General features: G+C 44.4%; 1 protein-coding gene and 1 long non-coding RNA gene across 2 annotated transcripts in view; one reads left to right on the top strand and one right to left on the bottom strand.

Moving 5' to 3' along the window:
- Window positions 1-4,525: 4,525 nt before the first annotated feature.
- Window positions 4,526-7,205, top strand: LOC139548256 (uncharacterized). Its single transcript, XR_011669682.1, has 2 exons — window positions 4,526-5,134; window positions 5,244-7,205. It is a non-coding gene; the product is annotated as an uncharacterized lncRNA (long non-coding RNA).
- A 65-nt stretch (window positions 7,206-7,270) lies between these two features.
- Window positions 7,271-16,054, bottom strand: part of naalad2 (N-acetylated alpha-linked acidic dipeptidase 2) — a 15,384-nt gene continuing 6,600 nt past the window's right edge. Inside the window, exons 6-20 of the mRNA XM_071357801.1 lie at window positions 15,981-16,054; window positions 15,764-15,869; window positions 15,592-15,685; window positions 15,409-15,504; window positions 13,322-13,407; window positions 12,943-13,062; window positions 11,965-12,047; window positions 11,786-11,849; window positions 11,618-11,685; window positions 8,908-8,999; window positions 8,577-8,667; window positions 8,123-8,387; window positions 7,957-8,038; window positions 7,756-7,848; window positions 7,271-7,656 (exon numbers count right to left, since the gene is read on the bottom strand). The exon at window positions 15,981-16,054 is cut by the window's right edge and continues 7 nt beyond it. Of these exons, the coding sequence (XP_071213902.1) occupies window positions 7,467-7,656; window positions 7,756-7,848; window positions 7,957-8,038; window positions 8,123-8,387; window positions 8,577-8,667; window positions 8,908-8,999; window positions 11,618-11,685; window positions 11,786-11,849; window positions 11,965-12,047; window positions 12,943-13,062; window positions 13,322-13,407; window positions 15,409-15,504; window positions 15,592-15,685; window positions 15,764-15,869; window positions 15,981-16,054 (1,604 nt within the window). The 3' untranslated portion in view covers window positions 7,271-7,466. The remainder of the gene's footprint in view (window positions 7,657-7,755; window positions 7,849-7,956; window positions 8,039-8,122; window positions 8,388-8,576; window positions 8,668-8,907; window positions 9,000-11,617; window positions 11,686-11,785; window positions 11,850-11,964; window positions 12,048-12,942; window positions 13,063-13,321; window positions 13,408-15,408; window positions 15,505-15,591; window positions 15,686-15,763; window positions 15,870-15,980) is intronic.

The raw sequence follows: 16,054 nt of genomic DNA on the forward strand, positions 1-16,054 counted from the left end.
TGCTGAGGCCGTTCTTGTCCGTACTTCTGCCGAGGCCGTTCTTGTCCTGACTTCTGCCGAGGCCGTTCTTGCCCTGACTTCTGCCGAGGCCGTTCTTGCCCTGACTTCTGCCGAGGCCGTTCTTGTCCTGACTTCTGCCCAGGCCGTTCTTGTCCTGACTTCTGCCGAGGCCGTTCTTGCCCTGACTTCTGCCGAGGCCGTTCTTGCCCTGACTTCTGCCGAGGCCGTTCTTGCCCTGACTTCTGCCGAGGCCGTTCTTGCCCTGACTTCTGCCGAGGCCGTTCTTGCCCTGACTTCTGCCGAGGACGTTCTTGCCCTGACTTCTGCCGAGGACGTTCTTGCCCTGACTTCTGCCGAGGCCGTATCACCGTAAATGCTGCACGGCCAATGCAGACGTCAGATTGACCATGTAGCACCCAGATGCACAATGCACTTCTCTCTCCAGAATGCACTTCTCTCCCGCCAATTTGTGCACATTTGTTTCATATTGTGTGAATTGTTTGGGTTTAATTGTTAGTGTATATCACTTCCCCATATCACCAGTAGTATGTTTACCGTTAATTCCTATAATTTCTAATCTACAATGTTTGTTACTTTGGTTACGGTAGTTTTATTTTAATGTATTCAATATATTATTCCAGTCTTCCTGTTCTCATTGTCCGAGTGGACCCATTGTTTGCAGAGTGCACAACCTATGCTACACTTGTGAGAATTTTTGGGGAGTTTGTTTCAGTCCATTTATGAGTTTTATCAATTCAATTTTGTCATTGTCTTTTGTTTGGAGCGCTCCTGTCAATGTTGAGTAAGGACTGGCACGCATAGACTACGTGGCCTGATTTACACACAGATGTAGGCCTATAGACTACGTGGCCTGATTTACACATAGAAGTAGGCCTATAGACTACGTGGCCTGTGTGCAAATGTAGGCATATATACGTGCTCATTTGGGGATCTGATAGTATTTCTGATTGGCTTAATGCACCACCACTAATGACCTGTAGAGCTTCTCAAAGTAATGATTTCTTCACCTCAAACAGCAAGCAAAAAAATTCTGTTTTTACATACATTGAGGAACTATTGTAATTATCAATGTATTTGAAAAATATTTCCAGCTCTCGCCCTTTCAATAACCACTCAGCATGACAGGGAAAACGCTCTGATCCAGTGGGAATGTCATAAAAATAGGCTTCTCATTGTAACGCTCGTCTTCTTCCTCATCAGAGGAGGAGTAGTATGAAGGATCGGAGGACCAAAATGCAGCGTGATGATTATCCATTTTAACAGTCCCGTGAACACAAACACAGTAACAGGAACAATCACCCACAATACAAAACAGGCTACCTAAATATGGTTCCCAATCAGAGACAACGACTAACACCTGCCTCTGATTGAGAACCATATCAGGCCAAACACATAGAAACAGACAAACTAGACATACAACATAGAATGCCCACTCAGACCACACCCTGACCAAACGAAACATACAAAGCAAACTATGGTCAGGGTGTGACACTCATCAGTGCTTGACTTGGACTGAAATAGGTTCCGGTACTCATTTTGGGTGTCAGTACTGTTTATATTTAGGTGCAGGAGCTCCACAATACTTTTGAGCTAATATTTATTAAGAGGAACAGGAGCTCAAGCAGTAGAACATTTGAGGTGTCGGTACTCAGCTCTGGTTAGCTCCTGCCCAAGTCAAGCACTGCTTCTTATCCCTTGAGCAAATAGCCTACAGCTGTGTCTGTCCCAAGCTCGCTAGTGCAAGCTTTGGGCCAGACCCATTAATTGTATCAATGTTTAAAGTTTGTTGCAGACAGGCCATGTACAGCCAATGTGATTTATAGGATTTTTAAAATTTAAATCAGGATATTTTCTGTTTTTATTTGTTGGCTTTATGCAGGCTATTTTTACATTGTTGGTAATGGCAATTGAAGTTACTTTTTAGGTTTATCATTTTAATTTAGATTTGGATGAAATTTGTTAACCACATGACAATGATTTTATGATAAGACCTTATAAATTAAATGAAACCATTCCACGAAAATGTGCATATGAAAACCATAACTGGCACGCAGATCAGTAGAAATGGTAAGATAAATTGGCATTCCACATGAGAAAAGGCTGCAGACTCCTCGTGTAGCCTATTACCAGCAACTTCAGGAGAGTAATGGCAAAATCTGCTGGAGGAGAATAGTTGGGTCAGGTTTTTTCTTCTGGTTATCTAGATCTCTGGCGCCCTCTTGAGGCATCAACCCGTAAGCTTAAAGCATCAGACAAGCGCAATGCATATAGTTGATTTTATTAAAACACATGGTCTGTATAAATGAAAAAATGCACGTATAAATGGAAAAATGCACGTTTAAATGTTGAGCAATCGATTGGTCGAAATAACATGACTTTCGGTCAAGTAAGATTTTTTTTTTTTTGTCGGACAGCCCTAACCCTTACAACTACTTAAATGTTGCAGCTATTAATTGTCCCATGAACAATCACCCATATTAGCAAACTTATTTCATTTCAAACTTCACATTTCTTTAGTAGGGCCCTATAGGTTATTTGGGTAATTCTGCAGAAATTGTGGATTTTGAAGAGCCAACATTACTTATTTTTTTACCAAAACTTAGTCAAGTTAACCCTTTACCATTCTAAATCAACATAAATGCCAGCTTAATGTATTTTAATATTTTTTGTCACTGGTGTTACCTATATTTTAGATTACAATTCAGGCTTTCCTGAATTTAATTTGCCTATATAATTAGACAAAGTTTATGCTAATATGAAGAAATTATTTTGATTATAAAAAAATTATTTTAAACCGGTATGTGTAAAGTTCTATTGTGCGACATTTGTATATTTCTACCACGTGTTTGGTTTTAACATCAGAAATATTTCAGGTTGAGTCATCAAAATGTGATTATCATATTCTTAAAATGCTAATGAATGCAGCAGCAGTTGGGTAGATACAGATTAACATGAACATTCAAATGATTTTATAACATGTTGATTATTATTATTCAACATGACCCTGCTGGTCATATTTGAACATTTGAACATCTTGGCCATGTTCTGTTATCATCTCCCTTTGGCACAGCCAGAAGAGGACTGGCCACCCCTCATAGCCTGGTTCCTCTCTAGGTTTCTTCCTAGGTTCCTGTCTTTCTAGGGAGTTTTTCCTAGCCACCGTGCTTCTACACCTGCATTGCTTGCTGTTTGGGGTTTTAGGCTGGGTTTCTGTACAGCACTTTGAGATATCAGCTGAGGTAAGAAGGGCTTTATAAATAGATTTGATTGCGCTGACCTACTGGCAAGTGTCTTCACTGACATTTTCAACCTCTCCCTGTCTGAGTCTGTAATACCAACATGTTTCAAGCAGACCACCATAGTCCCTGTGCACAAGAACACTAAGGTAACCTGCCTAAATGACTACTAACCCGTAGCAATCACGTCTGTAGCAATGAAATGCTTTGAAAGGCTGGTCATGGCTCACATCAACACCATTATCCCAGAAACCCTACACCGACTCCAATTTGCATACCACACCAACAGATCCACAGATGATGCAATCTCTATTGCACTCCACACTGCCCTTTCACACCTGGACAAAAGGAACACCTATGTGAGAATGCTATTCATTGACTACAGCTCAGCGTTCAACACCATAGTGCCCTCAAAGCTCATCACTAAGCTAAGGACCCGGGACTAAACACCTCCCTCTGCAACTGGATCCAGGACGGGCCGCCACCAGGTGTTAAGATTCGGTAATAACAAGACTCCAGCCACCCTAGTCATAGACTGTTCTCTCTGCTACCGCACGGAAAGCGGTACCGGAGCACCAAGTCTAGGTCCAAGAGGCTTCTAAACAGCTTCTACCCCCAAGCCATGAGACTCCTGAACATCTAATCAAATGGCTACCCAGACTATTTGCATTGCCCCCCTCGTTCTACGCTGCTGCTCTCTGTTATCTATGCAGTCACTTTAATAACTCTACCTACATGTGCATATTACCTCAATTACCTCAACACCTGTGCCCCCGCACATTGACTCTGTACCAGTACCCCCTGTATTTAACTCCGCTATCTCTAGCCACTTTAATAATAAAACATTTGATGAAATAAATGTATCACTAGTCACTTTAAAAGAATATAATGTTTACATTTATATAATGTTTACATACCCAACATAACTCATCTCATATGTATATACTGTACTATATACCATCTACTGCATCTTGCCTATGCCATTTGGCCATTGCTCATCCATATATTTACATGTACATATTCTTATTCATTCCTTTACACTTGTGTGTATAAGGTAGTTGTTGTGAAATTGTTAGATTACTTGTTAGATATTACTGCACGGTCAGAACTAGAAGCACAAGCATTTCGCTACACTCGCATTAACATCTGCTAACCATGTGTATGTGACAAATAACATTTGATTTGTTATTTACTGCTGCTCTTTAATAATTTGTTATTCTTATCTATTTTTTTTTTCCTTTTTTTTTTTTAAAAGGTATTTTCTTAACTGCATTGTTGTTTAAGGGCTATTTACTATTGACTATTTTCTACATTGCAGAATAATAGTGAAGACATCAAAACTATGAAATAACACATACGGAATCATGTAGTAACCAAAAAAGTGTTAAACAAATCAAAATATATTTTTGATTTTAGATTCTTCAAAGTAACCACCCTTTGCCTTGATGACAGCTTTGCACACTCTTGGCATCCCTCTCTGAGATAGAAGAGTAGAGGCCTTTCTAAAGTTTCCTATGCCTAAGTTAGAAGTGGAGATGAAATGTGGATATGCTAAAGTTAGAAGGGGGTTTCTCTCCTCAGGGCTGCAGCAGAGGTATCCATAACAGAGAGAAGTTAGAAGGGGGTTTCTCTCCTCAGGACTGCAGCAGAGGTATCCGCAGGGCGCCTGCAGGCTGACTTTGGTCATCAGTTGAACGGTGTTTCCTCCGACACATTGGTGCAGCTGGCTTCCGGGTTAAGCGAGCGGGTGTTAAGAAGTACGACTTGGTGGGTCATGTTTTGGAGGACGCATTACTTGACCTTCACCTCTCCCGAGCCCGTTGGGGAGTTGCAGCGATGAGACCAGATCGTAATCACAAAATTAGGAAGAAAAGGAGGTAAAAAAAAGTACCAATTAGATCTCTAAGTAATCTCTTATTAAGTTACTAAGTAATTTAATAGGATCTCTGTGGTATTCATATAATTGATCTCCCTCATGTCTCCTAGGTGATATACTGGAGCCAATCACCTGGGCTCATCTGGACCTTCCCTCTCCCACAGACACGCACACTGAGAGGGGGAAGGAGAATGGAAAGTGGAATGCATAGAACCAGACAGAGAATGAAATCTAGCACACGGTACATGCTGCTCCCATATGTTTGAATGAACCTGTACCCTGTTGATGGTAGGCTGATAGCAGTATGTATGTTGTATGTACGCTTTTTGTATTTAGCTCTAGAATTACACTGGGTACTAATGACACTGATGACATTGTACTAGGAATGCAGAGACTAAAATTCACTGCATTGAAACTATGTCTGAGGGCAATAACCATCAGGTCTTCCTACTACCTCTATCTTCTCACTGAAACACTGTCTGAAGGCAATAACCATCAGGTCTTCCTACTACCTCCTCTATCTTCTCACTGAAACACTGTCTGAAGGCAATAACCATCAGGTCTTCCTACTACCTCTATCTTCTCACTGAAACACTGTCTGAGGGCAATAACCATCAGGTCTTCCTACTACCTCCTCTATCTTCTCACTGAAACACTGTCTGAAGGCAATAACCATCAGGTCTTCCTACTACCTCCTCTATCTTCTCACTGAAACACTGTCTGAAGGCAATAACCATCAGGTCTTCCTACTACCTTCTCTATCTTTTCACTGAAACACTGTCTGAAGGCAATAACCATCAGGTCTTCCTACTACCTCCTCTATCTTCTCACTGAAACACTGTCTAAAGGCAATAACCATCAGGTATTCCTACTACCTCCTCTATCTTCTCACTGAAACACTGTCTGAAGGCAATAACCATCAGGTCTTCCTACTACCTCCTCTAGCTTCTCACTGAAACACTGTCTGAAGGCAATAACCATCAGGTCTTCCTACTACCTTCTCTATCTTCTCACTGAAACACTGTCTGAAGGCAATAACCATCAGGTCTTCCTACTACCTTCTCTATCTTCTCACTGAAACACTGTCTGAAGGCAATAACCATCAGGTCTTCCTACTACCTCCTCTATCTTCTCACTGAAACACTGTCTGAAGGCAATAACCATCAGGTCTTCCTACTACCTTCTCTATCTTCTCACTGAAACACTGTCTGAAGGCAATAACCACCAGGTCTTCCTACTACCTCCTCTATCTTCTCACTGAAACACTGTCTGAGGGCAATAACCATCAGGTCTTCCTACTACCTTCTCTATCTTCTCACTGAAACACTGTCTGAGGGCAATAACCATCAGGTCTTCCTACTACCTCCTCTATTTTCTCACTGAAACACTGTCTGAGGGCAATAACCATCAGGTCTTCCTACTACCTTCTCTATCTTCTCACTGAAACACTGTCTGAAGGCAATAACCATCAGGTCTTCCTACTACCTTCTCTATCTTCTCACTGAAACACTGTCTGAAGGCAATAACCATCAGGTCTTCCTACTACTTTCTCTATCTTCTCACTGAAACACTGTCTGAAGGCAATAACCATCAGGTCTTCCTACTACCTTCTCTATCTTCTCACTGAAAAGAGATCCAGGCAGCTATCACCATAGAAACCCTCATCAGGATCTGTAACTAATGGATCAGGATCTGTAACTAATGGATCAGGATCTGTAACTAATGGATCAGGATCTGTAACTAATGGATCAGGATCTGTAACTAATGAGCAATTAGGTACAGCGAGTCAGAAGTTCTCGACCACACACACGCACACACACACATGGATCAGTCCTCCTGTTCTTTGTTAAGTGCATTTGAGACTGTGTGTGGCATTTTATTGATATCAGCTTCCTTCCAGCGAATTTAACTGGTCAAACGATGTTCTCTTACCTTAGCAATCATAATGGTCGTGCTTTAACTGTCTTTGTTTTGGGTTGTTTTACAGCACGTCTGAAATCTGTGATTTAGTTTCACTCTTTGCTATCACACAATGTGCTATCACACAAACTTAATAAAACTCTGCACCTACATTGTAATTACACTGCTGAGGATGGGCTATCTTTATACCAGAGGGATGAAGTTCACAAACCATTACTTCATTAAAAGTCTGATTTTATTTTCAAAATGGTGCCGTTTTACTAAAAGCAGCCAGATAGCATTGGGAGAGGATGTGGCTTCAGACTACTGGCTCAGATAAAGCATGGAGTGTAAGGCAGGGCTGGTGTGTCTTTCTCAGGTGCTGTGTGTGTGTGTGTGTGTGTGTGTGTGTGTGTGTGTGTGAGATCTTTTGTTTAGGCAGGGGGTGTGAGTGTCATGGCGGCAGCTTGGACGGTAAACGTAGCGATGCTGATCTGTCGCCTCACTTCATCCCACGCCTGTTTGGGATTGGCTGAACGCTCGATGTCGAACAGCGCATCATAAATGCCAGGGAAGGACTCGCCAGCATATTTATTATGACTGCTGGGAGCAAAGATCACATGTCTGGAGAGAAGGAAGAGGGTGAGAGAAAATAAAATCTGATTCTAAACGGATCATGAAGACATTACACAGCACTGAGTATGTGCTGTAGCTGGCTCTCACCTGTAGAACGTTCGGCCAGGTAAACCCAGCGGGTCCACGAAGGCTCTCTCCAGGTACATGAGCTGGTCATTGACCATACGTATCTGTATAGGGCTGAGAGAGTAGGGGGGACACACCTGTTAACACACTTCCACAACAATAAACACAACCTGTGAAGACACGCTAGAAAGCACACACACACACACACACACGCTCTCTTACTCTGTCCTGTCCAGAGTGTTGAGACGCTCATGGAAGTCCCTAGCAGCCACAGTGAAGTTCTCCACCGCAGAGAACAGAGAATCTGGACAAAAACAAATTCGACTTTGCAGGTGATGGGGGATTCAGAATGAGTGTCTTTGTATGTAAACGTGTGTTTTTCTCTTACCGAATGATACCCCGTATTTCACAAGAGCATCTGGGTGTTTCTGTCCCAGCTGAGCGATGGTGTGGGCGTACTTTGTCAGAGAGCCAGCGTATTGATTGGCATCCAGGGGGAGGAGCTGTGAATCAGCCAATAGGAAGATGAGGCCTCCCCTGACCTGAGCTACGGCTCTGAGCTTCCGGAAGGAAGGGTCGTAGAACCTCTCCACCAACTCAAAGGTCTCATACACACTGTGATACACTGGGTAGCTGCTGTACCGCTCCGTCTTCTACAAAGTAGAATACACACACCGCTTTGTTTGCATGATAAAACATGAATGGGTTTTCCTACTTTAAATGCCCGATGATGACCCCCATGTTGGTGGTGGCGGGCTATTGTATTGTATCAAAAGGACATCTGCAATGTGCTCCTGTCTCCAGGTTCACCCGTCCGCCCCCCAGAATAATGTCCCTCTCACCCTGTTCTTGGTGTATCGGGCCCTGCCTGCTGCGATGCCCAGTCGGATAAAATACGCCTCAAAGTCACTGCCTGAACCCAGCTTACTGATCCTACAGGGTGGGAGGGAGAGAGAGAGGGAGGGAGGGAGGGGGAGGGGGAGAGAGAGAGAGAAAGAAAGAGAAAAAAACACAAAAGGTTGGTTCATAATTGTAATTTTTTATACACCAAATTAGTCAGTCTGGATAAGAGCATCTGCTAAATGACAAAAATCTAAAATGTAAATAAAATCAATCAATAAAAGTGCATGTGATCAGAGTGATAAGTCTGTTGTGGTTGGTAGTGGGTCTGACCGGGGTGCATCGCGGTCATCTGTCCAGTTGTCGCGCTTGTGCCAGCTCTCATACAGAGACAACCCCTCCTCTCCCTCCTCTGGACTGGACACCTACAGAGAGGTATTGTTGTGTTATAGTCTGGAACTCTGTCGCTCTACACCCTGTGAAAGTAACCACCTCTTCTGTTTACTTCTGTATCATGTCCCCTAATCTTTTGAACGGGCTTGATCAAATTCATGAAAACACACTCATTTAATATATACAGTACCAGTCAAGTTTGGACACACCTACTCATTCAAGGGTTTTTCTTTATTTTTACTATTTTCTACATTGTAGAATAATAGTGAAGACATCAAAACTATGAAATAACACAAATGGAATCATGTAGTCACTAAATAAAAGTATTAAACAAATCAAAATATATTTTAGATTCGTCAAAGTAACCACCCTTTGCCTTGATGACAGCTTTACACACTCTTGCCATTCTCTCAACCAGCTTCATGAAGTAGTCACCTGGAATGCATTTCAATTAACAGGTGTGCCTTGTTAAAAGTTAATTTGTGGAATTTCTTTCCTTCTTGATGCGTTTGAGCCAACCAGTTGTGTTGTGACAAGGTATGGGTGGTATACAAAAGATAGCCCTATTTGGTAAAAGACCAAGTCCATATTATGGCAAGAACAGCTCAAATAATCAAAGAGAAACAACAGTCCATCATTACTTTAAAACATGAAGGTCAGTCATTTCAGAAAATTTCAAGAACTTTGAAATTTGAACTATCTTCAAGTGCAGACGCAAAAGCCATCAAGCACTATGATGAAACTGGGAAGACCGAGAGTTACCTCTGCTGCAGAGGATAAATTCATTAGAGTGAACTGCACCTCAGATTGCAGCCCAAATAAATGCTTCACAGAGTTCAAGTAATAGACACATCTCAACATCAACTGTTCAGAGGAGACTGCATGAATCAGGCAATCATTGTCAGATTGCTGCAAAGAAACAACTACTAAAGGACACCAATGACAAGAGACTTGCTTGGGCCAAGAAACACGAGCAATGGTCATTGCTGGAAATCTTTGGTCTAATGAGTCCACATTTGAGATTTTTGGTTTCAACTGCTGTGTGTTTGTGAGACGTAGAGTAGGTGAACGGATGATCTCCGCATGTGTGGTTCCCACCGTGAAGCATGGAGGTGTGATGGTGTGGGGGTGCTTTGCTGGTGACACTGTCTGTGATTTACTTACAATTCAAGGCACAGCATTCTGCAGCGATACGCCCATCTCATCTGGTTTGCGCTTAGGGACTATCATTTGTTTTTCAACAGGATAATGACCCAAACCACACCTCCAGGCTGTGTAACGGCTATTTGACCAAGAAGGAGAGTGATGGAGTGCTGCATCAGATGACCTGGCCTCCACAATCACCCGACCTCAACCCAATTGAGATGGTTTGGGATGAGTTGGACCGCAGAGTGAAGGAAAAGCAGCCAACAAGTGCTCAGCATATGTGGGAACTCCTTCAAAACTGTTGGAAAAGCATTCCTCATGAAGCTGGTTGAGAGAATGCCAAGAGTGTGCAAAGCTGTCATCAAGGCAAAGCGTGGCTACTTTGAAGAATCTAAAATATATTTTGAATTGTTTAACACTTTTTTGGTTACTAGATGATTCCATATGTGTTATTTCATCGTTTTGATGTCTTCACTATTATTCTACAATGTAGAAAATAGTAAAAATAAAGAAAAACCCTTGAATAAGTAGGTGTGTCCAAACTTTTCACTGGTACTGTATATTGTGAGGGCATTTTGAAGTTAAACCTTACTAATGCTTGTGTACTAAAACATCTGTCTATAAGCCTAGGCATTGGGTTTGAGATTGTCATATAAACTAACTCACAGAAGATAGAAAAGTGTGTATGCTCATTAATAGAGGCCTGTCCTGACTGTTTGAGTGTATAGAATGACCCCATGATGTCTGGCCACTCAGCCAAGAATTGCCAGAAACGGACTGGTTCCTCTTGATCGGAGACAGAGTAAAGGTTATATCCTGCACACCAGTAACAGAGCTCTTGTTCTGTTTGGAGCCTGTATCTGGGCCAAAGACTCATGTTTTCTGTGTGTGTGACCAGTACAACCATACATCATCTGGGCCGACAGTCAAAGGCGCTTGCTTTCCCAACTTGGGGGAAGTATGTATGGAGTGTCATCCTGTCATTCTGGCCGATATTGTCCTTTCAGTTGCGACAGAGTGAGGCAACCTTTAACCCTAGTTGTCTCCCCTCACACACACACACATACACATACATAGGGTCACGTGTTTTGCAGATGCTTGCATGGGGTAGCGTGACTATATAAATGTTCCTGTACTCTGTGTACAGGAGGCTCTCAGTCCATCTCACCTGTGTGGCTGGGGCGACCAGCCTCCTTATTATAATACGTTTTTAATAAAAGTAATACCTTGACTAATTATTGATTTAGCCTCTCCTCATTATTAGTTAAAGGTAGAATTTCCACCACAATATAAAATTACATTTGTGTTTGTGGATGAATTATACTTCTGCCAGAAGCCTTATATGAAGTTTCTGTGCTGAAAACCATTCGTTATGTTTTTGCCCATTGAATACCATTCAAAAAGTGTTCAAAAGTTCAAAAACTACAACGCTACTTCCTGGAAAGCATCGCGCCACAGTGTAATCCTGAAATAGACAGTTGATAGACAGCTGATTCAAGTTTACCTGTTTGGTGATGTCGTACACCAAGGTGTGGAGAGAGGGAGTGCAGTCTATCCTCAATGTGTACATACCTGCAACACACAAAGAAACACACACACACACACACACCTGAGTGTCATTTTCACATGTGACAACCCACACAACCCCCCCAACACACACACACAAACTCACCCTCTATCGCTGAGTCTGCATTGATGTAAGCCACTGCTCTCTGCTGCAGCACTTTGGCGTTTTCCTGTCAAGGAGAAAGAGACAGGACAGACATTTAGATTAGAGTTTAATCCTTCCTGTTAACAGAACACTACAGTACACGTGTCCCTCGCCACAACCTCACATCATGTGTGTAGTACCTCAGCCCACTCTGTTGATCCCAGCAGTCCAAACTCCTCTGCATCCCAACTGGCAAATACTATGGTCCTCCTGGGCCTCCAGCCTATAGTACACACACACACACACACACACACACACACACACACACACACACACACACACACACACACACACACACACACACACACACACACACACACACACACACACACACACACACACACACACACACACACACACACAGAAAGTCCAGAGAAAACACACACTGGGTCAAATGCATTGAATCTCTAAAATATACAGCACTTCTCGGAGTCAAACATAATATGAGGAAACAGGCCTGATAGAACATTCTAGAACATGACTGAGAACTACTCCAGACTGCTACAGTATGGGAACATTCTAGAACAATACAGAGATCTACTCCAGACTGCTACAGTATGGGAACATTCTAGAACAATACAGAGAACTACTCCAGACTGCTACAGTATGGGAACATTCTAGAACAATACAGAGAACTACTCCAGACTGCTACAGTATGGGAACATTCTAGAACAATACAGAGAACTACTCCAGACTGCTACAGCATGGGAACATTCTAGAACAATACAGAGAACTACTCCAGACTGCTACAGCATGGGAACATTCTAGAACAATACAGAGAACTACTCCAGACTGCTACAGTATGGGAACATTCTAGAACAATACAGAGAACTACTCCAGACTGCTACAGTATGGGAACATTCTAGAACAATACAGAGAACTACTCCAGACTGCTACAGCATGGGAACATTCTAGAACAATACAGATAACTACTCCAGACTGCTACAGCATGGGACCAGTCATCCTTACAGAGTTTTGCATGCAGATTACACCTGTGTCTGCTGTTTTATGTTTTTATGATGCAGCTGCAGTCATAAAGACTTGTCTCAGCATATAGTGGTTTGTGTGTGTGTGTGTGTGTTTTTAAATGCATGTTAATCTGACCCCCACACACACACCTTTTCTGAGCAGTTTCCCGGCGCTCCTTACACTCTCGTGCACCACGGCAGCTCCCGTTACCGGGTCGATCCCCCCGAACACCCAGGCATCCCGGTGGCCCCCCAGGATCACATAGCGGTCTGCCAACAACGGAAAGAGGAGGGGGGGGAGGGGCCACAATCAACATCTACGGTGCTCCTAATTCTGTTGTGAATCAAGTGTTGTGCCAGGTATTTGAAACAAAACAGTGATGATAGTTGTGTTGAGTTGTGTAGAGGAAGCTCCAGACTGTGTACAGCCAGCTCTGAACTGTCTTCCAACGTCCTGTCCCCTGGCTTCCATAAAGCCGGTCAACAGGCCCTTACTAGAACATTCAGAGAAGTCTGTGGGAAGTGGTACCTGGTTCCACGGCCCCTCGTAACCTCCCGATGACGTTGTATATCCGGGTCACCTGGTTGTTGGTGTGGATGTTCATACGCACCTTCCTGAGAACCACAGAGAGGAGACAGAGAGGAGGCAGAGAGGAAACAGAGACAGAGAGGAAACAGAGAGGAGACAGAGAGGAGACAGAGAGGAGGCAGAGAGGAGGCAGAGAGAGACAGAGAGGAGGCAGAGAGGAAACAGAGAGGAGGCAGAGAGGAGGCAGAGAGAGACAGAGAGGAGACAGAGAGGAGACAGAGAGGAGGCAGAGAGGAAACAGAGAGGAGGCAGAGAGGAGGCAGAGAGGAAACAGAGAGGAGGCAGAGAGGAGGCAGAGGGGAGACAGAGAGGAGGCAGAGAGAGACAGAGAGGAGACAGAGAGGAGGCAGAGAGGAAACAGAGAGGAGGCAGAGAGGAGGCAGAGAGGAGACAGAGAGGAGGCAGAGAGGAAACAGAGACGGAGGCAGGAGACGGAGGCAGAGAGGAGACAGAGAGGAGGCAGAGAGAGAGAGGAGACGGAGACAGAGAGAGGCAGCGAGAGACAGAGAGGAGGCAGAGAGGAAACAGAGAGGAGACAGAGAGGAGGCAGAGAGGAGACAGAGAGGAGGCAGAGAGAGACAGAGAGGAGACAGAGAGAGACAGAGAGAGACAGAGAGGAGACAGAGAGGAGGCAGAGAGGAAACAGAGAGGAGACAGAGAGGAGGCAGAGAGAGACAGAGAGGAGACAGAGAGGAGGCAGAGAGGAAACAGAGAGGAGGCAGAGAGAGACAGAGAGGAGACAGAGACAGAGAGGAGGCAGAGAGGAGACAGAGACAGAGAGGAGACAGAGAGAGGAGACAGAGACAGAGAGGAGACAGAGACAGAGAGACAGAGACAGAGAGGAGACAGAGACAGAGAGGAGACAGAGAGGAGACAGAGACAGAGAGGAGACAGAGAGGAGACAGAGAGAGAGAGGAGACAGAGAGAGAGGAGACAGAGACAGAGAGGAGACAGAGACAGAGACAGAGAGGATACAGAGACAGAGAAGAAACAGAGAGAGGAGACAGAGAGAGAGAGGAGACAGAGACAGAGACAGAGAGGAGACAGAGACAGAGAGGAGACAGAAAGGAGACAGAAAGGAGACAGAGAGGAGACAGAGACAGAGAGGAGACAGAGACAGAGAGGAGACAGAAAGGAGACAGAGAGGAGACAGAGACAGAGACAGAGACTCTACATTGATGTTGTTTCAGTAATCCCAATTCTCCTCCACTGTTGTTGATGGGAACAAAGAGAGCCCCTCCCTCACCCCTAGCCTTGGTGCCAATCTGTTCCTGTTCTCTTACCAACTCCTTATTAGAATCGTCATGCAGAACATGTTTGTCTTGACAATGACAATGGTGTAGGCAAAAGCACAAACAGATCTGGGAGCAGGCTACCTCTGCCCTACTCGTTGTGTGAAAATGTGTGTGTGTGTCAATCTCTCCCTCACAGAACACACAAGGAGCCTCTATTCTACTGCTCTGGGCAACACTCCAGAGAATTAGAGAGAGAGAGGGGACGGCCTTCCGAGTGGCGCAGTGATCTAAGGCACTGCATCGCAGAGTTTCGGCGTCACTACAGCCTGGGGTTCGACTACAGCTGTGGCACAACCCGCCGTGACTGGGTGTCCCATAGCGTCATCCGGGTTAGGGGAGGGTTTGGCCGAGGGGGGGGGCTTTACTTGGCTCATTGCGCTCTAGTGACTCCTTGTGGCGGGTTAAGTGAGCGGGTGTTAAGAAGTGCGGCTTGGCAGGTTATGTTTCGGAGGACGCATGACTTGACCTTCACCTCTCCTGAGCCTGTTAGGGAGTTGCAGCGATGAGACCAGATCATAATCACCAAAAAGGGGGTATTAATTACACACCAAAAACTAAAAAGGAGGGGGAGAGGAAGAGAGTTCAGGGAGAGAGGTTAGAGAAGGGGAAGGGAGGGAGAGAGAGGGCTAAGGGAGAAGGAGACTTCAGGGAGAGAGGTTAGAGAAGGGGAAGGGAGGGAGAGAGAGGGCTAAGGGAGAAGGAGACTTCAGGGAGAGGTGTATGGTGTCTTACTGTGTACTGAAGCCGTCAGTGAAGCCCGGTCCAATCCGATAGGACACGTTTAACGCTCCCTTCCAGTTATTGGGTGGGATGTCTCCTCCCATATTCCTACCAAGGGTGACATCATACAGGAAGTTACATTACACACAGGAATTGTGTGTGTAAGCTCTGATTGGCTGCCATCATAATACTCACTTTAGTAGTTGGATGGCATCATGATAGCCAATAGGATGCACTGGAATTTTAGGAAGCCCCACCCCTTCCTCCAGGTTATACCTGTAAGTGTATTCTGGAGAAGAGGGGGAGGATGTTTATAGTCCCCCTTTATCACAGAAACATCTATGTGTCTATACGAACACACACACACCTTTAGCAGGGTACCCTGGCGTGAGGGGGTCTCCTGCCCCATTCAGGTTGAGGACATTACCCCTCTGGGCCCCTCCACCTGGAAGGTTCCACCCGGCGGGGTATGGCTGCACATGACATCACAAATAGTAGAGTGGACATAGTTTCTCAATTCACAGATCTCTTTGTTGTTTTAAATAGGATGTCTATTCTACTCATTGAAATTCTATGTACAGTACCTGAACTCCTGGGGCGCAGTAATCTGCAGGGTCCGAGAACATGATTATACCGCTCGCCCCATGAAGCATCGCAT

Source organism: Salvelinus alpinus, chromosome 21 (assembly GCF_045679555.1).
Source record: "Salvelinus alpinus chromosome 21, SLU_Salpinus.1, whole genome shotgun sequence".
Taxonomy (NCBI): Eukaryota; Metazoa; Chordata; class Actinopteri; order Salmoniformes; family Salmonidae; genus Salvelinus; species Salvelinus alpinus.